This window comes from Schistocerca serialis, chromosome 2, assembly GCF_023864345.2.
Source record: "Schistocerca serialis cubense isolate TAMUIC-IGC-003099 chromosome 2, iqSchSeri2.2, whole genome shotgun sequence".
Classification (NCBI taxonomy): domain Eukaryota; kingdom Metazoa; phylum Arthropoda; class Insecta; order Orthoptera; family Acrididae; genus Schistocerca; species Schistocerca serialis.
Genome location: NC_064639.1, coordinates 649,264,331 through 649,292,246, shown reverse-complemented (window position 1 = coordinate 649,292,246; position 27,916 = coordinate 649,264,331). Strand labels below are relative to the sequence as shown.

General features: G+C 42.8%; 1 protein-coding gene across 4 annotated transcripts in view; it reads left to right on the top strand.

Annotated features, from left to right (window-relative positions):
* The window catches only part of LOC126457729 (esterase E4-like), a 339,670-nt gene that overhangs the window by 277,015 nt on the left and 34,739 nt on the right, over nucleotides 1–27,916 (top strand). The window contains exons 2-6 of one of the 4 annotated variants that reach the window (XM_050094267.1): nucleotides 6,453–6,590; nucleotides 6,676–6,835; nucleotides 13,012–13,197; nucleotides 15,094–15,293; nucleotides 21,908–22,076. The exons of 2 other annotated variants lie outside the window; for them this stretch is intronic. In XM_050094267.1, coding sequence (XP_049950224.1) covers nucleotides 6,453–6,590; nucleotides 6,676–6,835; nucleotides 13,012–13,197; nucleotides 15,094–15,293; nucleotides 21,908–22,076 — 853 coding nt within the window. The remainder of the gene's footprint in view (nucleotides 1–6,452; nucleotides 6,591–6,675; nucleotides 6,836–13,011; nucleotides 13,198–15,093; nucleotides 15,294–21,907; nucleotides 22,077–27,916) is intronic. One more of the 4 variants, XM_050094268.1, reaches the window with a different exon arrangement.

Sequence of the window (27,916 nt, the reverse complement as noted above, 5' to 3'; positions counted from 1 at the left end):
AACGGCCGGATGATTTTGATCTGGTGCTGGCGCACCTAGAAGTCTCGAAAGAAGGGAGACAGCCAATCTTACCACACTCGGCCCCCCCTCCCCGATTCCACCCTGTGTGTGGTGACGAGTGGCAACTTTCAAATCATTAAGGGGAACTTCTGTTTTTATTGCAGATTACGATTCTACGGCAAAATCTACATAAGTTTTGTCTGAAGCATTTTCTTTCTTTCCCCACAGATGGTGCCGTAATCGGTGGAAAAGAAATGGATACACAATAGTAATTTGCGACATGCTATATAATAGCCCTTGAATATTCAGTGGCAAGTGGGACCCCATCTCCACGCTATGGAGGTAGTACAGGCCAGTATTTCAAAAGTTCTCATTGGAGACCCCATTTGTAACATTTTATTTCTCCGACATACCAAAAAGGGGACTACTCGAGGTGCCACTGCTACCGTCTCTCTAGCCGAACGCTACTCTGCTTTTCCAGTTACGGCAAGTGTTCAAACGTAATAACGCCAACTTCAATACACTTTTCAAATAACCGTACACAGGACAGAAGTATATCTGCGGGAATGTCGGCACAGGAATTTCTGATGCAGTGGACCATATCTTCAGGGCCTGTTGGCATTGCTGGTACGCCTTATTTTTTAAATACACCAACAGAAAGAATTGTGGCAACGTCAAAGACGACTTAGTGGGCCACTTAATAGGGCCACCTTTCCCGATCCACCAAGCAGTGTAAAAACGGTCAAATACCTCCCGTTCTTGAGTTTCCTAATGCGATGGGCAACGGTTTTTTCTGAAACCACATACCTTGTCGAACGTCTGGGGATACATCATATTATAGTACCGGTAATACCTGTTCCAAAAATGTTCCATATTTGGGTCCATTCAATGTACCGTCGATAAAATACTAAAGAATTTGTTGTCCATGATGCCACACCAAATGTTAACTGACCTAAGGACATTGATGGTCAACTTGCCGCAACCAGTGGGTGCTGTCTACACTCCAGTTATGCATGCTGTGCCTGTTAACGCTACCATGCTATGTGAATGTAGACTCAACGGAAAACAGTACCTCGGCAAAGAACGTCGGCGTCGTTTCCATTTGTTGACATGTCCATTCACTGAACACTGCCGGTCAAGGAAATCCGCGCCATGAACTTCTCGATGCAGTGATACGTGGTATCGTTGATCAGAAATTACGGTACATTTGCCGGGTGCTTAACCGTGGGTTTTGGTGCACTGCCGCTAGTACAGCTATTTCATTATCCTCTTCTGTAACACGTTTTCTTAGTTTCCTTTTGCTCGTCTGCGCTGTCATCAGACATAAAGGCGTTCACAACCTTGTCAAAGAACGAAAGACAACAAGACAACAGCAGCCTTAACATTTCTCCTACGTTCTCTGTAAATCGGGATTGTTTCAATTTTCTCTTCTATGGCTGCAACATTCATCGTCCATTTGCACGTATATTCTCCAAATGATAGGTAGGTGTGCAGGCAATAAACACTGTGCAAGTTTTGTAATTGTTAGATGTGTTATCTGTTCTACGTCTGCACAGTACATGAGAACCAGTCGCGGTGCACTGCCTGTTATGGTGCGGCGTAGTTCGCTATGCGGTCACCGTGAAGCGTCGAGTAGTCCCTTGTACGATATGTCTGAGGAATACAGCGTTGTGAATGGGGTTTCCAACTTCTTCTTCTCCTCCTCCTCCTTTTATTCAGTAGCGCTACAGCCCTTCGTAAGCCTTGGCTTCTTCAACGATCTTCCTGAACTTTTCTCGGTTGTTTTCTGGTCATTTCCACCTCCAGACTCCCGTACTGGTGAGTTCCATTACTACTTCGTCAATCCATCTTCTTCAAGGTCTCTTTTTCCCATAGCTGAATGCATTACACCTTTCATCGTTTTCTTTGGAATTCGATCATCTGCAATCCTCTCCACGTGTCTTAGCCATTGTATTGGCTGTGATTTCAGAAATTTTACTATGTCCCTACGTTGTATTAACACTTGTAATTTGGCGTTGTACCGTATTCTCCAGCCTTCTTCCTCCTTTATTTCACCATAGATTTTGAGAAGTATTTTCCGCTCAAGAGTCCTTAGTGAATCTTTGTCGTGTTCTGTGAACGTACATACCTCTGACCCGTATGTGATAACTGGGCAGACTTGGGAGTTATATATTTGCAGTTTTGTTTTTCCTGTAACGACGCTATTTCTGAAAAGTTGCATATTTGCAAAGTAAGCTCTGTTTCCTTCTTGTATTCTCTCCCTTATAGCATTTCCTATACTGTTACTTTTATCAGGGCTCCCAAGTAGTTAAGAGGACACTCCTTTGAAGTATTTCCCATTGATGTTTAGGTCATTAGGGGTTCTTCTGGCCTCATATTGTGTCATTACCATGTATTTTGTTTTGTTTTCATTTACTATGAGGCGAATTTTTCAGACCTTGGTTTCCATTGCCTGGTATGTTTCTTAGAGTATGCTGATATTTCTTTCTACTATAACAAGATCATCAGAGTATGCACATATCTGGCTAGTTTTCATAAATATTGTACCTCTTTTGTTGATTTTATTAACTACACTATTCAGGGCTATATTGAATAGGACAGTGGAGGGACTATCACCTCGCTTAACGCCTTTATTACAGTCAAAGCTTTCACTTGTTATGCTAAGGATCTTTACTTCGCTCTTGTCTCTGTCATTGTATTTCTGATTAATCTTATTAGTTTAGCACATTATATATATATATATATATATATATATATATATATATATATATAATTACACACAGTTATTGCCGGTTTATGCTGTCAGAGGCTTGTTGAAGTCGATGAATAGGAAATCCAGATCAATATCATTTTCATGGAACTTTCGCATCGTTTGTCTTATCACAAATATTTGATCAGTTGTTCCTGTGTCTGGTCGAAAGCCTTACTGATATTCCCCTAGTATGTCTTCTGTGCAATTCTGTATCCTATCGTTTAATATACGTGTGAAGATCTTATAAGCTGTGCTTGGTTTTAGTTTTCACATGCTGTTCTATCCCCTTTCTTATAAATGGGGATTATTATTCCAGTTTTCCAATTATCTGGTATAGTTTCTGTTTCCCATATGTCTGATATTAATGTTTGGAGCTCTTTTATTACAGCATCGCTACCAGTTTCTATTAATTGAGGGATTTTGCTGTCTTTCCCAAGGGCTAGATTGTTTTTTACTTGTGTACAACCTGGGAGGCCTCTTGTGGTTTTGTTGCCTCACTGGCATAATTGTCTACTTCCAGCTCCACTCTTTGCTCGTGTAGAGCTGTCTCTTATAGACAGGTGCTTAGTGTATCTTTGAAATGCTCTGTCCATCTTACCACTATCTGTTCTTCCTCCCTTATCATTTTCTCGTCATTACTAGAACATGCCATTATTTTTGGCTGGAATCTGTTCTTTATGTTGCCTACATCATGATACAGCTTTCTTATTTCGCTCTGTACCTTTAGCTCTTCTAGTTCTTGAAATTTCTTCTTGGTCCACTCTCTTTTCTTTCCCTTACTCAGTCTGTTAGCTCTTCTCCTTAATTCTCTGTATTGTTCCATATTTTCCTGGCTCCTCTCTGTAGCACTTCTGTTCTTGCCCTGTTCTTCTGCTCTATTGCTGACCTACAACCTTCGTCAAACCATTCCTGAGTTCTTCTGTTCCCTCTTATGCCTATTATTTTTCTGCAGCATCCTTAATGGCTTTTTTCAATCCTGCTCCACCTTCGTGTACTCCTACTGCGGTCCCTTCACTGCTGAAATTCCTGCTTAGTGTTACTTGGTACCACGTAGCTTCATCAGGAATTTTGAGTTTGTCTGTGTTCCATGTCATCATCTTTCCTACTCTTTTGCCATTTGTTAGTGACAGTTTCTCTCTGAAGACTGATTTTATTAGAAAGTGGTCTGAGTCAAATCTCGGTCCTCTGCTGCTCCGTACATCCGTAACTGACGTGGAGTTGCCTGCAATCACTAAAATATGGTCAATCCGACTGACTCCTCCATAGACTGCAGACTTCGAAGTTCTCAGATGGATCCTTTTGTGTGGGAAGCAGGTACTTTTAGTAGTCATATTATTCCTTGTTGCTAATTTGCATAGTAAGTCTCCATTTTTGTTGTTTTCGTCATGTAGTTAACATCCTATTTCTAGCATCAGGTCATATTTAGTATACTTTTCCAACCAGGAATCATGAAATACTGGCCTGACCTACCCTCGCAGCCTGGAGTGGGGTCCGACGTAGCCTTGGATATTCAACAGCCATTGAGTAGTTTGTTGTAAATTACATTTCTATTCCTCCGATCGCAGCGCCATCTGTGACGGAACGAAGAAAATGCTTCAGACAAAACGTATGTAGACTTCGTAACGTGCAATAAAAAAATGGTTTCATTGAAGATGTCAAAATTGCGCCCCCCCCCCCCCCCTTCCACGTTGAACGTTCCCCTCCAGACAAACTGCAATTATAACTTTTTTAATCTTTATATATATATATATATATATATATATATATATATATATATATATATTAGTATAACGATTGAATTCACGATATCCAGTGATTTATGGCGCTATACGACAAGTTCGTTTATTTAGATAGAAGGCTATGGGGCTTGAAGATTGCATAATGAAATGCCGAAACTGGTTGCCTTCAGAATAAAATAAAATATCTTAAAATACACGGATATCGGTGAATTTTATTGACATTGACAATTACTTAACGAGCCGATGTCCCCTGGTCATGATAGACCAACAGATACCCGAATTAGGGTCGTTGGACGCCATGGAGGAAGGTCAGAGGCACGGTGGTACCGTCGCTCTCTGTTATAGAATTCTTCGCAGTATGCAGCGGTTCATTGCTGAAATGTCACGGGTAGAGTTACTTAAATAGCTGCAGTATCTCTGGCTCAGGAAGGTGCCTCGTACAGCTGTCACAATATGTTGTATCTCACGGCAACAAGAACACATTCGTTGTGTATCTGCTATGTTATTTAAGAAAACAACTTTCCGGATTGTGGATACCACAATGGCGTGCCGAAAGAGGTGGTGCAATGGTTAGCATACTGGACTTGCATTGACAACTAGATGTCATCAGAGGCGAACTAGCCAGTATAAAGAAATTTTGGAGTATTTTGTTGTAAGTAGAGAAGCGATAACACGTAGTGAGACGGGAGAGCTAAGCGTCTTGGAACGCGGTCTAGTTACCGTATGCCATATGAGGAAAAAATCCTTCAAGGACATTTCAAACATTATAAAGCTTCCTAGAACGACTGTTGGTGATGTGGAAACACGAAGAAGCAAACACAGATAAACGTAGACCAGAAAGAGCTCACAACGACAGATAGGGGACGTCGAGAACTGCGGAGGATAGGTGTCTAAAAATCACATTAAATCAGATGAAGGAATAACTAGCGAGCTTCAAAGTGCTACTAGCAGCCCGGCTAGTACAATAACTGTACGTAAGAAGTAAAAAAAATAGGGCACAGTTATCGACCAGCTCCTCGTAAGCCACACATTTCTCTAGTCATTGCCAAGCGATGCATGAGGTGGTGTAAAGAGCGACGTCACCGGATAGTGGATAATTGTGCACGAGTGATTTGGAGCGATGAATATCTCTCTATTCTGTGACTAACCGATGGAAAGATTTGGGTTTGGCTAGTGCTTGAAAAACTTTACCAACCACCATGTGTAGCGCCAACACTGAGGATGTGTTACGGTATGTGGGTGTTCTCCGTGATTAGGACGTGGTCGCCTCGTTGCCCTTAAGAGAACTCTAAATGCACAAGGATAAGGAAACAGTCTAGAGCCTAATTTTCTGCGTTTGGAACCGCGCGACCGCTGCGCTAGCAGGTTCGAATCATGGATGTGTGTGATTTCCTTAGGTTAGTTAGGTTTAAGTAGTTCTAAGTTCTAGGGGACTGATGACCTCAGAAGTTAAGTCTCATAGTGCTCAGAGCCATTTGAACCATTGAATGTTCTGCTTACAACAGAGGAACAATTCGGAGGCGACGAATGTATCAGCGTGACAAAGCACTTTCTCATAAAGCTGCGTTTGTCTGGCACTGGTTTGTGTACAGTAATACTCCTAAGTTGACTTGCCTGTCAAGGGTGCCAACCTGAACTCACTGGAACATCTCTGGGATGAGTTAGAAAGATGACTTCTCTCCAGACTCCAGCGTAAAACATCACTACCTTCTATGGTTTCGGCTCTTGAGGAAGAATGGACTGCCACTCCTCAACAGATATTCAGACACCTCACTGAAAATGTCCCCAGCAGAGCTCAAGCTGTCTTAAAGGCCACTAATAGGCGTCCTGGTAGTTTTGACGAGATTGTGTGTACCCCAATGGCCAGTTTGCTTTAATCTTTTGGCAGTAAAAGTATCTTTCCATTGATACCCCATGCCTTTCAGATGCAGAGACTTCTGACTTGATACGTATCTTTGCAGCCACCTGAACCCGCGGAGCCATGGACCGGAGTGAGAGACGCCACCAAGGAAGGCAATGTGGCCCCTCAGTTCAGTGATACCACGCAGCAGTACATGGGGGACGAAGACTGCCTCTTCCTCAACGTCTACACACCTCAGGTCTGTGTTCTGTATTTTAATTGCGATCATTTGGCGCAAGTGCCTTTCCTGCTTAACGTGCAGGTCTGGTTGCGTGCTGCTGCAGATGCCGAGAGATAGCAGCGGCGCCCTGACACCGGTGATGGTGTGGATCCATGGCGGCGGTTACACGGTCGGCTCTGGGAACACCGACATGTACGGCCCTGACTACCTGCTCGAGCACGGTGTCGTCGTGGTCACGCTCAACTACCGTCTCGGCGTCCTGGGTGCGTTAGCACTAACTTCAAGATTAAAATAATCACTTAATTTTATCCATTTTCTCAGTTTTTCTTCCGTTTCTGTATTACTTTCGTAAAATAAAAAAAAAATCACCTTCGATCACGATCAAGATTTTACTTCAATGCACGATGCATATCGAGTCTTGAAGACGCATCTTCACGTGCTTTGACTATTTATATCAGTTTTTTTCCCAAATTTAGTTTAATTTTGGTCCCGGTAAGAATACATTGTTGCATTATAGAGTAGCACATTGTGAATAGAAGTTTAAACATTACTTTAAAACCATGGATCCACTACTGGAACCCGTAAGCTAAATTTTGTTTTGGGTTTATAAACTGACAGTCACTAAGTGCCACTCTGTAATGTATGAAATTAATCTTATCAGGACTAAACCTGAATTTGAAAGAAAGTGGTTGTAGGCTCCGCAAGCACCTCAAGATATGCATATACCAATCCATCGTGCGTTTAAATAAAATTACAATTGTGATTGAAGACGTTCTTCTTTATTTTATAAAAAAAAATTGTCATTATCACTGAAAGAATAATGTTGCAACACTGCAGAAATAACTAAACGAATTTAATATGTAAACGACGAATAGTCCATATACATATCGTTCAGTACGTTTTTCTTACAATTACATTTCAGCTTGTGTATACATCACTCGTGCTGCCCTTTTATTGCAACGCCCTTGTAACTTTCTTCACATGCAATCATTCTAGACAGAAAATACATATTCTGCGCTGTTTCTTGTGTTTGGAAATGGCCACATTCTTAATTGTGTGTTAGCTCCTACAGCTTGGCTGAACTCTGATATTGCGACAGAATCATTAATTATGTTTTACATCGGATCTATCATATGTGTAGGATAACATTTCTTTCTGCTGCTGAAATGCCGAATGCCTTTGTCGAAAGCGGAAACAGGTAGCACATTACTTCATCCCAGAAAAGTATAGCGAAATAACGCAAGAAAAATCACAGGAATTGTAGCTCTTATAGAGGCTTAACGACAGTGGCTCTTCTTATGGAACTATTCGCGAATGGAGCAGTAAAGGGATAACTGATAAATGTACTTGAGGTTCCCTTTACAACATCGCAGGATGCCGCACGGAACTCAGATGTAGAACTAGTTGTTTTCCACAAAACGTTCGGCATATCGAAGAAGGCTTTCAAAATATTGTCGTTTCCCACCTTGGCCGTATTACAAACACAGTCATTTATTTCATACGCAGTAGCTGATATCGGTGATGTGCTATTTTCAGGTGCTTGCTTATGTCTTTGTAGTTTTACACACTCACCCAAAGTGGCTGCGTGCAATGTTCTACTGCCATTTAAATACGTATATAGGTGCTGTTGTAGTCTTTATAGGTGGAGATAACAGTCCCTAGATAATTAAAGCTTATCACTTGCTAGATTGACACACCACCTACTTCTACATTACATGGTACAGCTACTTTTGATATTACTATACTCTTAGGTTTTTTTTAGATGAGTTTCATGTTACATTGCTTAGCTGTTTTGATAAATTACTGAAGTGATCTTGGTAAATTATCTCCACTATTTATCAGTACAGCTTCATCAGCATAACATATAATAATTACCATTTTGTTTCTTATTTTATATCCCAGTTTAATCTCATGTCATCAATCATATGGTCCATTTGTAAGTTGAACAGGAGTGGGATTAATAAGTCTCCTTGTCTAATTCTTTTAGATAATTCATCTGTGAATCCTTCGTACGTTTCAATTCACGTTTTATTACTTGAATATTTGTATATCTTCTATGATTTTCGCGAAACCATTGGTACACTCTCGTCGGTTAAGGGTTGAGCTATATCCTTTTTCTAATCCTATGAAAGACTTTTGACAAGTCAACGAATCGCAGGTTGGCTGGGTTATTAAAATCCATGCAATTCTCCACAATTTGTCTTAAAGCTATAAGGACCTAACCATTGAGGTGAAAAATTAAGCGATAAGGCAATAATGGTAGCCGCATGCCTGCAAAATACTGTATTGAGACACAAATAATAAGTCAACTGATATTAAAATAAAAATACATAAAACTGTGATGCATCCTGTTTTGACATATACAGCAGAACCTAAAGTAGAAACGAAAAACATAAAGCAGAAGAAAAATAATAATCACTGTCTTAGTAGAATCGAACAACGTTCCATACCCATCAACTATTTGATACTAATGCCATAGTGGCATAACTACGAAAAAGTTCGTCGTATATCACGTATAACATTTCTCACCACTGGTTGAACTGATGTAATCGATGAAGACTCATCGAGTGATGTATACCCAAATTTACGTGTGCCCCAGGAAAGTGTTTTATGGCCATTCCTTTTCATGTTGCATATTACTGACAATGAAGCCAACGTCCTTGCCTAGTTGAATACACTGGTTCACGTAAAGTCATCGAAGTTAAGCAACGTTGGGGGGGGGGGGGGGGGCGGCATTTGGATGGCAAGCGCTGTTGGCAGCTTTCCCTTTGTCTTTGCGGGAAATGGGAGTAGAGGTGGTCGCAAATATTTCCTGATCGGAAGGCTTTTCACCAATGTCCTAGATTAAATTTTAAACCTATTCGCAGTGTGTGTTAGAACGGGGGTGTGGGACACCTGATAGCGATTCGTTCGTCAGCTGGGGACGTTCAGATCTGTGACACTCTAGGAACTACTCGACACGAATAGCCTCTGTGCCGGCACCGCGTTTCGCCCTCTCCTTTCTCTCACCATCACACGACGCAAACATGACACCACACCGAACACACACAGTCCAGTCATCTACACACTCAGACATTGATGTTTTATTGATAGCGGAATCGATTTTCGATCACATAGTGATCATCGTCAGTGCTGTGGTGTACAAATCACACACACACACTGGTATCAAGTTATCAGTAACCAAAACTCAGAAGCGATCACGATCACTTCACGAAGGAAAGATGCCACTGCACGCGCAGGGTAGGCTTGGGTTGGGTTGTTTTGGGGGAGGAGACCAGACAGCGAGGTCATCGGTCTTATCGGATTAGGGAAGGAAATTGGCCGTGCCCTTTCAAAGGAACAATCCCGGCATTTGCCTGGAGCGATTTAGGGAAATCATGGAAAACCTAAGTCAGGATATCCGGGCGCGGGATTGAACCGTCGTCCTCCCGTATGCGAGTCCAGTGTGCTAACCAGTGCGCCACCACGCTCGGTGCAGGGTAGGGAAAGCGTGGCCCTGGAGGTCTCCCAGCCAGTCGCGCCATATGACCTCACTTCCGTACGGTTTTCCGGACAACATCAATAGTAAACTCTGACTTTTCGTAGATGATGTGGTTATCGATAACGAAGTGCTGTCCGAAAAAATGCACAAATATTGTCAACTTTTGATGAGATTTCAAAGTGGTGCGTATATTGGCAAGTTGGATCAAATGTTCAGAAACTTGAAGTTGTGCACATAGTAAAACGAATAAAAGTTGTATTCTGTGACAATATCAGTGAGTATAGGCTCAATCGTAGGTAAAGGAGATAGAATACTTCAGTCATTACTAGAATACTGAAGGAATTCAATCACTCTGCAAAGGAAATCGCTTACAAAACACTCATGCGATTCCTCCTAGAATTTTGGTGAAGTGTGTGGAACTCTTACCGAATAGGACCAGCAAGGGACATGACACTGAACGTATGTAAAGAGGAGTAGGGAATGGCGAGAGGTTTATTTGTCCCTGCAGTCGCTTGGAGACAGAAGAAAACTATCCTGTGAAAGTTTACTTATAAGGTTTCAAGAGCCAAATGTAAATGATGAATCTAGAAACATACAACAAATCTCATGAATCGCTCCCCAAGGAGTTCTTAGGACAAGATTAGAGTAACCACAGCACGGACGGAGGTGCTTAAGCAATTACTTTTCACACGCTTCATGTGTGAATGAAAAGTGAAGAAGCCCTACTAGTAACACGGGAAGTACTCTCGACCATGCACTTCACAGTGGTTTGCATAGTACGATAGTGTGCATGTAGATGAAGACTTAAGTAATGTGGGAGTGACTACTAGATGTCACCAGAGGAAGAGCCGCCAGTATAACAAAAAATGTTCAAATGTGTGTGAAATCCTATGGGACTTAACTGCTAAGGTCATCAGTCCCTAAGCTTACACACTACTTAACGTAAATTACCTAAGAACACACACACACTTACACATACACACTTACACATACACACTTACACATACACACTTACACATACACACTTACACATACACACTTACACATACACACTTACACATACACACTTACACATACACACTTACACATACACACTTACACATACACACTTACACACATACACACTTACACACATACACACTTACACACATACACACACACAGACACACTTACACACATACACACACACAGACACACAGACACACACCAATGCCCGTTGGAGGACTCGAACCTCAGCCGGGAGCTGCCTCACAGTCCATGACTGCAGCGCCTAAGACCGCTCGGCTAATCCCGCCCGGATCCAGTATAACATGGAAAGCCGTGTTTGTGTGTGGGGTGGAGGGGGTGGGGGTTGGAGATGGGGAGAGGCTGGCGAGGGGAGGTTGTATTGTGTTTTTCACTACAGAAGCAGTAACACTACAATGGGTTGGGCAGGACTTGGAACTGACAGATCCAACAGGGATCTTCCAATTCTTGTAAAGCTGCAACGTCGATTGTTGGTCATGTGACTGTGAAGTGAAAACGCGAAGGAACTACTGCGGCTAGAACAAGACCTGCTGCCTGGTCTTGTTCTAGCCGTAGTTGCTTCGCGTTTTGTTCTGACAGACAGGGGGCGGGATTGTCGAGCACTGTGGAGGTGGTAGGAGGGAGGAGGGCAGGGTGGTGGGGGGGAAGGTTGTGTGTAAAAAAAATCATTTGAAATCGGCGGAATGAATTAATCGAGAGTTACGAAGTGTTGTCAGCAGTCTAATTAGTCCTGTGATTGTGCGTAGGAGTTCAACGGTCGAACAGACGCTCGGAAGACAAGGGCTTTCGTAGTAAGTGCTAAGCGACGATTGAGGCGGACAGTGGATTACTGAAAACGAGTGATATCAATTGATTAGACTATACCCTATGTCAATCCAATAGAATGGTTTAGGCTTGGTGAATGTCTGGAGAACACTACGTGCCATCATGAGTAGTGGCAACCGTGAAGTGCCGAGGAAGTTATGCAAACCGTATTTTTTGTGGTTAGGGTGGATCCACTTGTTGCACTTAAGAAGACGGTAAATGCAGAATTACGTGTACACATTTTATAGCACTGTGTACTTTGTAGAGCAGAGGAACAATTCTGAGACGATTACTGAATCAGCATGAGAATGCACCCTGTCATATAGCAGCAGTGGTTATTGGCAGTAACATTCCTGAGCCCCAGAGTCGCCACTTGCACCCAATGGAATACCTTCGACATAAGTTACATCGTCGACTACGCTCCAGAACCAAGCGTTCAACGTCACTACCCTCCATGTTACCAGCTTTTGGGATAGTCTAGGCTGCCATTGCTCCACAGACAATGAGCCCCTTGACTGAAAGTGCCCCCAGCTAAATTCAGGCCGCCATAAAGGAGAAGGATGGACACATTCCATGTTAATGTCCACTAATAGGTGTTCACATACTTCTATTAGCTGGTGTATTTAAATAACAGATACAATGTACACACCCACACAGGAAGGCCACTTAAAACTATGAGGATACGAGGAAGTACTTGAAAATGGCACATCGCTGAGTATAGTTGATAGTGCGATATCTAGCTGTGGCACCCGATATGAAAGAACTTACTGTCGAAATTTATTAAACACACGAAGCTATTTGGTGTATCGAGATATGGCAACAACTATGAGTTTTCAAACAAAACTTCCAATGTTAGCAGTGAAACTTGCTGCAGAAACAGCAGGACGATGTACTGACTTCGAAACTTCACTGCAGTTTCGCCCCGTGACGTACGTGTGACACTAATGAAAGGGTCTCTTATATTTCGTTCCGGTTTTTTTAAGTCAGTAAAGGGCAAAGTAATCCTCAGTTGCATTGGAGCTGCTTCAACTTAATGGTGGACTCATCTTGTGTACTCATGCCTAGTCCTAAGTTCATACTCATTTTATATTGAGTTTCTCTCCACGTAACGCTTTGCTTGTTATGCAGGTTTCATGAGTACGGGTGATTCGGTTGTCACCGGCAACATGGGACTCAAAGATCAAGTTATGGCCCTCCGCTGGGTCAAGGACAATATTTCTGCCTTCGGTGGAGACACCGACAACATCACGATATTCGGCGAGAGCGCTGGTAGCAGGGCCTGTCATCTGCACGTCCTGTCACCAATGGCCAAAGGTAAGAAACAGATTCGGCTCACTGCTTCGCGAATACTCTGTAGCAGTTAGTCTCTGCGTGGTCATGAACGCACTTGCCATCGTGTACTTGCCTTATGTCCTAGGTGTTTCAAAGAACATTAACAACAGTATATTTTAGTATTAGATTTCCAATGAATAAGTAAATAACAGGATGACGCACTATGAATAAGGTCCAGAAGTTTTAATAGTCTCAGTGACTGTATGCAACGCCGACACGCAATCGCTTTACAAGCATGACGTAAGTACTTCATAAATCTGGTCGTTCCATAATATACTCCACAAAGATATATACAGATCAAGCACCACCAGTGTGAGAAATCTTCATGAAATCACCTTCTACGTCCTCTCCTTCATCACTTTAATCATACCATTTTTGCCCGCATTTGATTATTTCTTTATCTGTTCAAATTTGGTCTGTTTCGCAGTTTTCCTCATTCATCCACATAACTACGTATTCTTCATTAATTTTTAGTCCTCCTTTAACATTTTAATTAACTGGCGACATTATTGAACACGATAATTCATTGACGTGCGCGCCATTTGTGCCTGACCGACTGGAGGCAACGGGTTCTGCACAACGCTGGTGACTACTTTGAAGGACAGTAACAGGTGCAAACATGTAACTCTTTTGTATCGGTTGTGAATAAATAGCAGTTGCCACTATTTAAGTTCCAACCCTCGTATATCTAGTACTACCAATGATGCTTCAGTTGGACTGATAAAAATTTGTCAGCTACAACAACGTGATTACTCAGCAACTCACACATATGTGTTTGCAGAGGGTACATAGCACCACTTCCAAATTCTCTACTCTTTCATTCTTTAGTAGCACGTAGGAAAAAGAAATACCTACACCATTCCGTGCGTGCACGCACTGATTTTTCTTATTGTAATCACCATAGTCATCCCCCATATATGGGACAGAGTAAACAAATGTTTTGGCAGTCGGAAGAGGGATGTTTGACACAAGTTTATTACGACACCACTCGCCTCAACCCGCAAACGGTCTGCCCTTCTCTGTACTACTTCGATGTCCTCCATCAGTCTCATCTGGTAAGGATCCCATACTGCGTAGAAACGGTTTAGCAGAGGACAGACGAGGGTAGTGTAGATAGTGTGTTCTGTTGGTTTGTTGTATCTTCTAAGTGTTCCAATAAAACACAATCGTTGTTTGCCTTTATCACAATATTTTATGTGATGGTCCCGATTTAAGTGCTTATCTCTTGCTTTCAGTCGAATCTACAGCCTCTAGATTTCTATGTTGCCAAGGTAAATTCTTAGTACTCGTATGGCGGATCTCAATGCCAAGAGTCCGTTGCCTCTTACTCCACCATGTCGATGTCTAAATCATTGTGTACTTGATGATATTCTTGTGACTTCACTAGACGGTAAACGACAGCATGATTTGCAAAAGAATATATGAGGTCTGCTCATCTTTTATATAAATTAGCAGCAGCACAGGTCGTATAATACTTCCTTGGGGGAATGCCAGGCAAGACTATCGTGTCACCATATCTGTCAGTTAGTAAGAACTGTCACTTTTCCGAAAGGAAATTACGGATCCAGTCTCATAACTGAGAGGATACTCCACAGGCAGCTAATCTGGTTAGAAACCACTTGTGAGGTTCGGTTTGAAAAGCATTCTGGGAATACAGAAATATGGAATCAACCGGAGATCACCTGTCCTATGAATGATAAAATAAGGAACGATATTTTCTTAATCTGCGCTGGTTCCAACCCTTTCATTAGGCTCTTAGTGTATGCAAACTTGGATTAGTTCTGGATTATTGTAGATACCTGTTGGCACTGATGAGTAATGTGGCTCAGACCGGAGAGTGAGGAACTTGTGATGGACGCTACACGGAACACTTTGCAGGCCTGTTCCACCGCGCCATCTGCCAGAGCTCGGTGGCGTCACGCGGCAGCCTAGACGCGCCGGTGGCGGAGCGTACGTTCCGGCTGGCGCACCACCTGGGGCTGAAGCAGGGCGCCTCTTCAGAGGAGCTGCTGGCCTTCATGAGGGAGGTCCCCGCCAGGAAGCTGGTCGAGGAGATGATGCACTGTCGCTCCCAGAAGGTGAGTGCGGCTGCTAGTAACAGCGACAAAATCCCGATATCTCTACGCAGGCGGACTGCCCACAAAGCCTGTAGAGGCTGTTCGAACAATGTATTAAATTCCCTGAATTAGTCCGGTGGTTAGCTTCCACCATTTTTCAGTGAAGATTATTGGTCGCAGATTAAGGCAATCCAATGTACACTACTGGCCATTAAAATTGCTTCACCAAGAAGAAATGCAGATGATAAACGGGTATTCATTGGACGAATATATTATATTAGAACTGACATGTGATTACATTTTCGCACAATTTGGGTGCTTAGATCCTGAGAAATCAGTACCCAGAACAACCATCTCTGGCCTTAATGACGGCCTTGATACGCCTGGGCATTGAGTCAAACAGAGCGCCGGCCTCCGGTGGCCGAGCGGTTCTAGGCGCTTCAGTCTGGAACCGCGCGACCGCTACGGTCGTGGGTTCGAATCCCGCCTCGGGCATGGATGACTGTGATGTCCTTAGGTTAGTTAGGTTTAACTAGTTCTAAGTTCTAGGGGACTGATGACCTGAGATGTCCCATAGTGCTCAGAGCCATTTGAACCATTTTTTCAAATAGAGCTTGGATGGCGGGTACAGGTACAGATGCCCATGTAGCTTCAACACGATTACACAGTTTATCAAGAGTAGTGACTGGATTATTGTGACGAGCCAGTTGCTCGGCCACCATTGACCAGACCTTTTCAGTTGGTGAGAGATCTGGAGAATGTGCTGGCCAGGGCAGCAGTCGAACATTTTCCGTATCCAGATAGGCCCGTACAGGACCAGCAACATGCGGTCGTGCATTATCCTGCTGAAATGTAGGGTTTCGCAGGGATCGAATGAAGGGTAGAGCCACAGATCGTAATAATCTGAAATGTAACGTTCACTGTTCAAAGTGCCGTCAATGCGAACAAGAGGTGACCGAGACGCGTTGTAAGGTGTCAGGCAAATCCAACACCTTCCATGAAAACCCTGACATGATAAGCAAATTCAGTAGTATGTCACATAGCTCCGAATAAATCGTGACATTAAATTAACCAAAGTAATACGAGTAACGAGTGAGCTAATGGAATACCACAGACTAACACAAGAATGCCTAAATGCATGTCATACCTTCCCACCGTGAGACAGACGCAGTTCCGAGGGGAGAAACGAGAACAGAAGCCGAGAGCAGAACCGTGTTAACTTAGAAGGCCCTACGATAAGGGACGGACAACCACGTAGCCAGTTAACCGTTAGGACCACCCCCAGCCCATGTTAAAAGCTAGAGCCCTCCAGAAGAACATTATAGATCTTACGATAACGCTAAAAGGACCAAACCAGCTGCAAGTTTTAGTGTGAGACTTTTTCGCGTCTCTGTTACATTGAAAACTTCAAAAACATTGCCCCACCACGAAAAGTATGATTGTTATTGGATAGAAAGAATTTTTGTAGGCGGAGCTTAAGGTTAACATTGAGACCCTGATTGGTCGGATGAAAAAACAGCCAGATAGTTTTTAAACCAACTTCGGTAAATTGTAGTAAGGAGAAGTTAGAAGGGAGTTGCTTCCGAGACGGCGAGGTGAGCGGAGCTGTGCTGCTCGCCACCCCCTGACGAACACCGACAAGGTAATGAACACACGCGATGCCGCATAACAGCACATAAAGCTTCACTCAGAACTGCAGAAGTCTCATCTGTTACACCCCCTTTTTGCGTAATACTAGTGTCGATCGTCAATTAAAGCTCATAGTGTTCACATTTGCCACTTGAAGTAAAAATCTGAAACACGATGATGTTTCTGTTATATAGTTATTGAGAAGCCACATCAGCCACTGTAATTCATAGCAAGTTACGTAAGTAATTAAAGATAATTGAGGGTCGCTGTAGACCATTTTGATAGTTTTCTCTTTTGTGAAACTTAATTTAAACCTAGATTATAGATGTGATATGGCACAGGTCATCCTTCGATCCATTGTAGAACTTGGAAACCCATTCAGGGAATATTCGTTCACATTTTTGTTGAACGCAGTTTGTTTTTATTATCCTGTATTAAAACATTTCCTTTTATCAATAGCGCAATTTACAAACGATGTTTTGTGAGTAGAATAAATTTCCATTGGTAAACTGAACTGATTTTTCGACGTTATTTTACCATCTAACTAAAAACAGGAAAGCCTTGCACCCCTTCCACTAAATTTAGTTAGTATTAAGATTCTTTTACAGGGAGTGCAGTGGAGCTGACACTGAAATAATTATTTGGTTACATCATCGCTAGTATCACTGAACTCTTCTGAATTCTAAATGTCATGTGTGGTCTGGCGTCTCCTTACCAGCAACAGGTCCCAGGTTCAAACTAGAAAATTCCCTAAAAAACACGCTCAGAGCGTCGTTGCGCGAAAGTGGTAAGGAGACACGATACAGAACAGACACCATGCTGAATGATGGAGTGTAACCAATGGCCCCCATACCATCACGCCGAGTGATACGCCAGTGTGGCGATGACGAATACACGCTTCCAATGTGAGTTCACCACGATGTCGCCAAACACGGATGCGACCATCATGATGTTGTAAACAGAACCTGGATTCATCCGAAAAAATGACGTTTTGCCGTTCGTGCACCCAGGTTCGTCGTTGAGTACACCGTCGCAGGAGCTCCTGTCTGTGATGCAGCGTCAAGGGTAACCGCAGCCATGCTCTCCGAGCTGATAGTCCATGTTGCTGGAAACGTCGTTGAACTGTTAGTGCAGATGGTTGTTGTCTTGCAAACGTCCCCATCTGTTGACTCAGGAATCGAGACGTGGCTGCACGATCCGTTACAGAAAATGTGACTCATCGACGAAAGAAGTAGCTTACAAAACGCTTGTTCGTCCGATTCTTGAGTATTGCTCATCAGTATGGGACCCTTACCAGGTTGGATTAATAGAAGAGATAGACATGATCCAGCGAAAAGCAGCGCGATTCGTCATGGGGACATTTAGTCAGCGCGAGAGCGTTACGGAGATGCTGAACAAGCTCCAGTGGCGGACACTTCAAGAAAGGCGTTACGCAATACAGAGAGGTTTATTATCGAAATTACGAGAGAGCACATTCCGGGAAGAGATGGGCAACATATTACTACCGCCCACATATATCTCGCGTAATGATCACAACGAAAAGATCCGAGAAATTAGAGCAAATACGGAGACTTACAAGCAGTCGTTCTTCCCACGCACAATTCGTGAATGGAACAGGGAAGGGGGGGTCAGATAGTGGTACAATAAGTACCCCCCGCCACACACCGTAAGGTGGCTCGCGGAGTATAGATGTAGATGTAGATGTAGATGTAGATGTAGATGTAGATGCGGATAAGATGCCTGTCATCTCGACTGCTAGTGATATGAGGCCGTTGGGATCCAGCTGGCGCTCTTTAGCACCCTCCTGAACCCACCGATTCCATATTCTGCTAACGGTCATTAGATCTCGACCAACGCGAGCAGGAATGTCACGATACGATAAACCGCAATCGCGATAGGCTACAATCCGACCTTTATCAAAGTCGGAAACGTGATGGTACGCATTTCTCCTCCTTACGCGAGGCATCACAACAACGTTTCACCAGGCAACGGCGGTCAACCGCTGTTTGTGTATGAGAAATCGGTTGGAAACTTTCCTCGTGTCAGCACGTTGCAGGTGTCTCCACCGGCGCCAATCTTGTGTGAATGCTCTGAAAAGGTAATCATTTGCATATCACAGCATCTTCTTCCTGTCGGTTAAATTTCGTCATCTTCGTGGTGTAGCAATTTTAATGGCCAGTAGTGTAATGTAGTAAGGTCGATGAAGACTGAAGAAATACGTAAGGGTGAGGTTTAAGAACTCTCACGTTGGGACTAGTACCTAATACAATTTATTATTACTACTTTCAGTGCAGACCGCCAATATGATGTCAATTGCTCATATTCAGTAACACAGACATTCAAAATATGTGAATGTAAACATTATTTATTACACGAGCATTGGAACCCCTTATAAATTCAATTTGCTAACGCTTTCGCAGGCTGTTGTGACGATACTATTTTGATTCCGACTGGTGTGGTTCTGATATAACCTCAGCGAACAAAAACTGGTCACCCTAGTGCACAGTCGCAGCTGAATCTTTAAGCCTTTACAGATGGCGCAACGATCGAGTCATGTGGTCAACCACGCGCGCACTGTCTCTCTTTGAGCATAAGGGAGTAGCGATGAGAGAAATTTGTATTTCAAGCGGACATGCTACATAAACATGGGTATTTATACCGACTTAACAAAGCATGTAAAACTGCAATCGTGTTTGGCCATGCCAACGGCCGAGCGTTCCGTGAAGTTGCTGCGTTCGTTGGTGTTTCGTGGCGGATTGTTCAATGTGACTACAAGCAGTGGTGTAACACATCGGTTGCGAAACACGTCAGAATACCTAGGAATTACAGTTACGAACAACTTCAATAGAAAAAGCACATAGAAAATGTTGTGGGGAGGGCGAACCAAAGTCTGCGTTTTATTGGCAGAGCACTAAGAAGAGGCAACAGATGTAGTAAAGAGACTGCCTACACTACGTTTGTTCGTCTTCTTTTGGAGTACTGCTGCAGGATGTGGGATTCTTATCAGATAGAATTAACGGAAAACATCGATAAAGTACAAAGAAGGGCTGCACATTTTGTATTAACAGGAAATAGGGGAGAGAGTGTCACGGACATGAGACAGGATTTGGGGTGGACAACACCAGAAGGAAGGTGTTTCTCGTTTTCGCGGGATGTTCTCACGAAATTTCAATCACCAGACTTTTTCCTCCAAATGTGAAACTATTCTGTTGATTCCAACCTCCGTAGGAAGAAACGATCGTTATAATAAAATTAGGGAAATCAGAGCTCGCATGGAAAGACATAGGGGATTGTTTTCTCCGCTCGCGCTAGAGAGTGGAATAATAAAGAATTATTGTGAAGGTGGTCTGATGAACCCTTTGTCAGGCACATCGGTATGATTTTCAGAATATCCGTCTACGTGTAGATGTAGACGTAAGTCCTCACTGAGAGGGACCGAAGGTGCGTACCACGGCACTGTAAATCAAAATCGCTTCAACACCCGACACGAATGGCTGCAGGCTGTGATTGAAGGTCCATTCCAACCTGTTAAAACATCGCGACAGGAACGACATGCTGAACATCTGGAGTCGGTCACCTCGCAAGAGGCCATTGCTCACACAGACGCATGAAGACAACAGAAAAGTTCATCGGGCTGGAAGAGTATATGACTGGTTTCCTGAACACGGCCTCGTGCTATTATGTCTCTATTGGTACGCAAAATCACGTGACTTGCACCTAAAAAGGAAATCTTTGGAATCTCTTGGAACAGTGAGTAAAATGCCGACATAAGCAGCCCTACAATTTGGTGGAACCATGTTGAAGGAATCCTCAGCGAGCTTAACCGAGATGCGACGTAACTGCACAGCCTTGTGGAATCACTTCCCAACTGCTTTTACATTATAATAAGCAAGGAAAAACCAGTGTGAAGTATTCTATTACACGTAGATAGTGTGCTTGCAGTCGATCCTGGAAGATAAAAAGTCCAGGAGCCGAATTACGCAGTACTAACGGCTGCCTGTAAAGATTCTTCTACGGGTAACTAACTTTTTGTCCGTTGAGCTTATAACCTACGAAAATCCAGACTAATTAAACGAAATTTCGTGTAGAACAATTACTATTTCTTGACATTCACATACGATTTATTAACCACTTCAGCCACTTTCGGCCTGTTCACTACCTCCTTAATAGCTTCTTATTACCATTTTTTTCCTCTGTATTACAAATCAATGTTCTTCCTTTCTTTTTCCCGCGCTCCCCTGTCATCTAGATTAGTTTCACATTTAATGTTCCTAGAAATCCTGATTGCCTCAACTAAACTCGAGCGCTCAAATCCAAAACTATTCATTTCTGCTCTCCAACGCTCAACTAATGTGTTTCTGTTAAAGAACATGGCTCCAGTGTGAATGGTAGGCTTACGACATGCCGATAGCGATATCAGAATAGATTTAATGCGGTAAACAAAATGAGTCATGCCTTCAATGTGAGATTTTCCGTCCACAGAAAATAAGATAACCATTTCACCCGCACGCATCTGCGAACTAAGAGTTCTACCTACTTTTATTTTCGTAAAGCAGTCGAATCACCCAGAATTCATATTAGTACAAACCCAAATTCATAGTTCCAGAGAATATAATTACTGTTGCTGACATTGATGTGTTAGACATACAGGTGCACGGCTTCATGGGATTTGTCACGTGACATTCTGGTCTGAATAACAAAGAAAGCAGTTGCAGCGCCCATTATGTCTATACATACAGTCCTTGAAAATGTAGCTGTCGTTCTGAAATGCTTTGAACAGTAATTAGAAAATAAAAAATATTGTGACTGAAGGTCAAAATTATTTACAAAATATATCTCTAACCAACAAGTTACTATTATAAAATTGCTTGTACTGAAAGGGACGACTAGTCTAAAGTAATTTTATCTTGTAGCGGAAAGTGTCCGTTAAGTCAAATCGAAAAATAGTTATTCTGAGAGCATTATAAGAACCACGGTGCCGAACTAAAAACAACTTGGGTTCGCAGGACAAGACGTTGCAAGAAATGTTCCCTTTCCGGCCGACGCTGGAGCCGGCGGGCACTGAAGGCGCACTGATAACTGAAGACCCGGCAGACATCATAAGCAGCGGCCAGTTCACCCCCGTGCCCATCATATTCGGTGTCACGTCGCAGGAAGGCTTAATCTACGCCGGCGGTAAGTAGCGCTTTTAAGATATTAATAGTACAGTGCGCATACTTCACGCAATTGGGACAAAGGGCGTGAAGTCGCAGTCTGAAATTAACTTCACCATATTCATACGTCTGTCCATGTCATTAATGCACGAACTATATTAACACTGTAGAGTTAAATTAGCATTGTCACTTATTACATACATGCATAAACTGATAAACCAAAACATTACGACCACTGCGATGTTGGATGCCGTGTGGTGGTGTTTCGGGTGGGGGGGGGGGGGGGGGGGCACGTGACGCGATAAGAAAAGTGTGTTAGCAAAGCAGACACAAATGGGGTTCACCCTAGAGAAGATACGGACTGTAAAGGGGAAATCCATTGAGACAAAAGGCAGATTATTATTACGCAATGCCTGTGAACGAGTATCTCGAAGGCGGCGAATATGGTCGAGTGTTCACGTTCTACTGCCGTGAACATCTGCGGAAAGAGGTAGGACAGTGAAAGTAATACTAGACGCTAAATGGATGGACGTTCACAGTCCGTCACAGAACATGTGGTTCGCAGGCTTGTCTGCTCTGTAGAGTACGGTAGATGGTTGTCTCAATCTGCCGAAGGAGCATAATGCTGGTACACGCACAAGAGTTTCGGGGCACACCGTTCATCGTGAATTATTGAACGTGGAACTGCGCAGCAGACCATCCTTACGTGCTCAAAGGTTGACTGACCCAACGACATAGTCAGTTACCATTGCAGTGGGCATTGCACCATGGTGATTCGACCGTTTATCAATGGAAACAGGTGGCTCTTCGGGTTAATTATGTTTTTGGTACACTAGGTCCATGGTTGTAGAAGGGAAGGAGCAGAAGAAATGGTTACAGGAGAATATGGGCTTGGGACAAGGAATGAGCGAGGAGAAAGACTAATTGAGATCTGTAACAAGTTTCAGCTACTAATAGCGAATATTCTGTTCAAGAATCACAAGAGGAGGAGGTACACTTGGAAAACACTAGCTGATACGGAATGATTTCAGTTAGATTGCATCATGGTCAGACAGAGATTCCGAAATCAGATACTGGATTTTAAGGCGTACCCAAGAGAGGATATAGACTCAGGTCACAATATAGTGTCGATGAAGAGTGGGCTGAAGTTTAAGAGATTAACCAGCGAGAATCAATACGCAAACAATAGGGATACTGAAGTACTAAGGAATGACGAAATACCGTTGAAGTTCGCTAAGGTTATAGATACAGCAATAAGGAATAGTTCAGCAGGACAGTACAGATGAAGAGGAATGGACATCTCTGAAAAGGGCCATCACCAGAACTAGGGAAGGAAAACGTAAGTACAAGAAGGTAACTGCGAAGAAATCATGGGTAACAGAAGAAATACTTCAATTGATCAATAAAAAAAAAAAAAATGGTTCAAATGGCTCTGAGCACTATGGGACTTAACTGCTGTGGTCATCAGTCCCCTAGAACTTAGAACTAGTTAAACCTAACTAACCTAAGGACATCACAAACATCCATGCCCGAGGCAGGATTCGAACCTGCGACCGTAGCGGTCTTGCGGTTCCAGACTGCAGCGCCTTTAACCGCACGGCCACTTCGGCCGGCTCAATAAAAAAGAGGAAGTACAAAAATGTTCCGGGAAACTCAGGAATGCAGAACTAAGTCGCTGACGAATGAAATAAATAGGAAGTGCAAGAAAGCTAAGACGAAATGGCTGCAGGAAAAATGTGAAGACATCGAAAAAGAAATAATTGTCGGCTGGACAGACTCAGCATACAGGAAAGTCAAAACAATCTTCGGTGATATTAAAAACTAGGGTGATAACATTAGGAGTGCAACGGGAATTCCACCGTTAAACGCAGAAGAGAAAGCGGATAAGTGGAAAGAATACATTGAAAGCCTGTATGAGGGAGAAGATTCGTCTGATGTGACAGAAGAAGAAACAGGAAGAGATAGGAGATGCAGTTTTAGAATCAGAATTTAAAAGAGCTTTGCTGGCCGGAGTGGCCGTGCGGTTCTGGGCGCTACAGTCTGGAACCGAGCGACAGCTATGGTAGCAGGCTCGGATCCTGGCTCGGGCATGGATGTGTGTGGTGTCCTTAGGTTAGTTAGGTTTAATTAGTTCTAAGTTCTAGGCGACTGATGACCTCAGAAGTTATGTCCCATAGTGCTCAGAGCAATTTAAAAGAGATTTCGAGGACTTAAGATCAAATAAGGGAGAAGGGATAGACAACATTCCATCAGAATTTCTAAAATCACTGGGGGAAGTGGCAACTAAACGACTATTCACGTTGGTGTGTAGTATGTATGAGTCTGGCAACATACCACCTGGCTTTCGGAAAAAACATTATCCGCACAATTCTGAAGACGGTAAGAGATAACAAGTACGAGAATTATCTCATAATCAGCTTTACAGCTCACGCATCCAAGTTGCTGACAGGAACAATGTAGAGAAGAAAATTGAGGACGCGCTTGATGACGATCAGTTTGGCTTTAGGAAAAGTAAAGGCACGAGAGAAGTAATTCTGACATTGCGGTTAATAATGGAAGCAAGACTAATGGAACATCAAGACATTTCCATAGGATTTGTCGACCTGAAAAAACTGTTCGACCATGTAAAATGGTGCAAGACGTTCGTAATTGTGGGAAAAATAGGGATAAACTATATGAACAGACGGGTCACATAAATATGTACAACAGCCTAGAGGGACTAATAAGAGTAGACGACCAAGAATGAAGTGCTCGTATTAAAGAGGGTTTAAGAGAAGGATGTAGTCTTTCGCCCCTATGGTTCAATCTGTTCATCGAGGAAGCTATGATGGAAACAAAAGAAACGTTCAGGAGTTGAATTAAAATTAAAGGTGAAAGGATATCAATGATACGATTCACTGTTGACATTGCTACCCTCAGTGAAAGTGAAGAACTACATGATCTGCTGAATGGACTGAACAGTCTAATGAGTGTAGAAGATTGAATTGAGAGTAAATCAAAGAAGTAATGAGAACTAGTAGAAATGAGTACAGCGAGAAACTTAATGTCAGGATTGATGGTCACGAAGTAGATGAAGTTAGGGAATTCATCTACCTAGGCAGTAAAGTACCCAGTGACGGAAGGAGCAAGGAGGACATCAAAAGCAGATTAGCAATGCCAAAAAGGACATTCCTAGCCAAGAGAATTCTACTAATATCAAATATCTGCCTTAATTTGAGGAAGAAATTTCTGAGATTGTACATCTGGAGTACAGCATAGTTATGGTAGTGAAACATGAACCGTGGGAAAATAGGAACAGACGAGAATCGAAGCATTTGAGATGTGGTGTTACAGACGAATGTTGAAAATTAGGTGGACTCACAATATAAGGAATGAGGAGATTCTACGGGGAATTTGAGAGGAAAGGAACATGTGGAAAACACTGATAAGGAGAAGGGATAGGATGATAGGACATACGTTAAGACATGAGGGAATGACTTCCATGGTACTAGAGGGAGCTGTAGAGGGCGAAGGTTGAGATTGGAATACATCCAGCAAATAATTGAGGACGTAAGTTGCAAGTGCTGCTCTGAGATGAAGAGGTTAGCACAGGAGAGGAATTCGTGGCGGGCCGCATCAGACCAGTCAGTAGACTGATATGACCCCCTCCCCCCCCCCCCCCCCCACCCCAAAAAAAAGCCGGTGGTCGTCTCCATAAACGTCGTCATCGATGTGAACGGCGACTCGAAACATGTAGCGCGCCGTAGATGGAGGCTGATGTGAACAGTATTATGCTGTGGGAGGAATGCTGTTGCGCTTGCATGGTGCCTGTGGTAGTCGTCGAACCACCACATGGATCATTTTATGCTTCATGTTTTCCCCGACGGTGATGTCATCTTTCAGCAGTGTAAATGTCCGTGTCTCGGAGCCACAAATGTGATGCAGAGCATTATAGTAAGCTCACGTTGATGTCTCGGCGCTCAAATTCGCGTGATGTAAATCCTGCGGAACCCATCTGTTTCGCTATCGAGGGCTGTCACCGCGTTCGCAAATAAGCAGCCCGTTATTTACGCGAATTACATTACCTTTGCGTAGACATCTAATGCCACATACCGCCACAAAACTACGAAGGAACTATCGGATACGTGATATGCAGAATCAGTGATGTATTTCGTTCCAAAGACGGATAAACAACTTATTAAGGAGGTGATCACAATGTTTTTGCTCAGGAGTGTTTATACGTAAGTTATATATCTTTTGTTGTCCACTTTGAAGTATGAACGTGGGCTGTCCGAAACCTGTTTGGTAAAAGTTACACAACTGATAGCCCGAGACGGTTAATATGCAGTACTTACAGAAATCAAGAGAAAATTATACGAATAGAAGACAAAAAGAGAAGACCACGGATTAAAAAGGGCGTAACAGGGTGTAAATTTTTACTGTTTGTCGACTAGAAACAATAAGTAAAACACCAAAAGTCGAAGAAAAATCCAGGTGAAAGGGTAGAAATGACAAGATTCACTGATGCTATTGCCGTCCCGGGTGAAAGTCAGGGAGAATTAAAAATTATCTTAAAGGGAATGAACGGTCTCTTGAGCATCAGAAATGAGAAAGGTGACAAACCAAAAGTCAAAATTTAGGTACAGTAGACGAAGTCGTTTTTGCCGCCCTCGAACCAAACTAATGTATTTCAGGTGAAATACGCAGGACGTCAGAAGCAGATTAACCAAGGCATAGACCATTCTTCGCCAAAAGAAGTTAGTATGTATGAAGCATAGGCTTCAATTGGAGGAAGAAATGAAAGGTTATTGTTTACCGTGCTCTCGACGAATATGTCATTGTAGACAGAGCACAAACTTAAATTGCAAGAATGTGAGAACAGGCAGTCGATTGTATCCTACCCGACGTAACTATTCCTGTATTCGCCATAAACCATTTGGGACAATGACGACAGTGTTCATTTTGATAGACTGGGATATGAACCGCCTTCTTCCGAAATGAGTGTGTTGTATGCTGACTACTGTCCCACTTCACCTGGTTTGAGAAAGAAATTGTATGGAAGTGAATCAAGAAATGTGAAAAGCGAGTAAGAGGAGAATGGAAAGATTTGACATGTAAAGGTCGACAAATACACCAAAGTTAAGCGAAAAGATAAGGAAAGAGCAGCGTATCTGTAGGACTGGCGAGGCGAGATATAAATGGAAACCAATTTGTTTAAGGAACAAAGAGATAAGGCATGTACGAAGAATAACTTTCATTGTGCAGTGGAGCAATAGAGGACAATAATTGTGCAGTGTTTAAACTTTATTTACAATTTGAACAGAAACTGGGCTGTAGTTATGAGTCGAAGGCCATGGAAAGGAATTTGTATTTGAGAAGGTAGTAGTACAGGATTTTAGCCTATTCCATTGCTATTTAATCTATACATTGAGCAAGCTCTAAGGGAAACCAAGGAGAATTCTGAAAGGGAATTAAAGTTCAGGAATAAGAAATAAAGACCTAGAGTTTGGCTGACGACAATGTAATTGCATCAGAGACGGCAAGGGGCTTGAAAAGCAGTTCATCGGAACGACTAATGCCTCGAAAAGATACTGTAAGATGAACGTCAACAAAATTAATATAAGAAAGGTAACGGAATGTAGTTGAATTAAAACAGATGATGCTGAGGGAATTAGATCAGGAAATGACTCACTACAACTAGAGATGAGTTTTGCTAATTGGGCGGTAAATTGACAGGTGTTCAAATTAGCCACCGAACGCGAGCAGCTAGTAAAAAGCGTTTCTATAAAAGAGAAATCTGTTAACATCGAATATAATTTGTTAGGAATTCATTTCTGAAGATTTATGCCTGGAACTTAGTCGATAAACACTTCAGACGAGAAA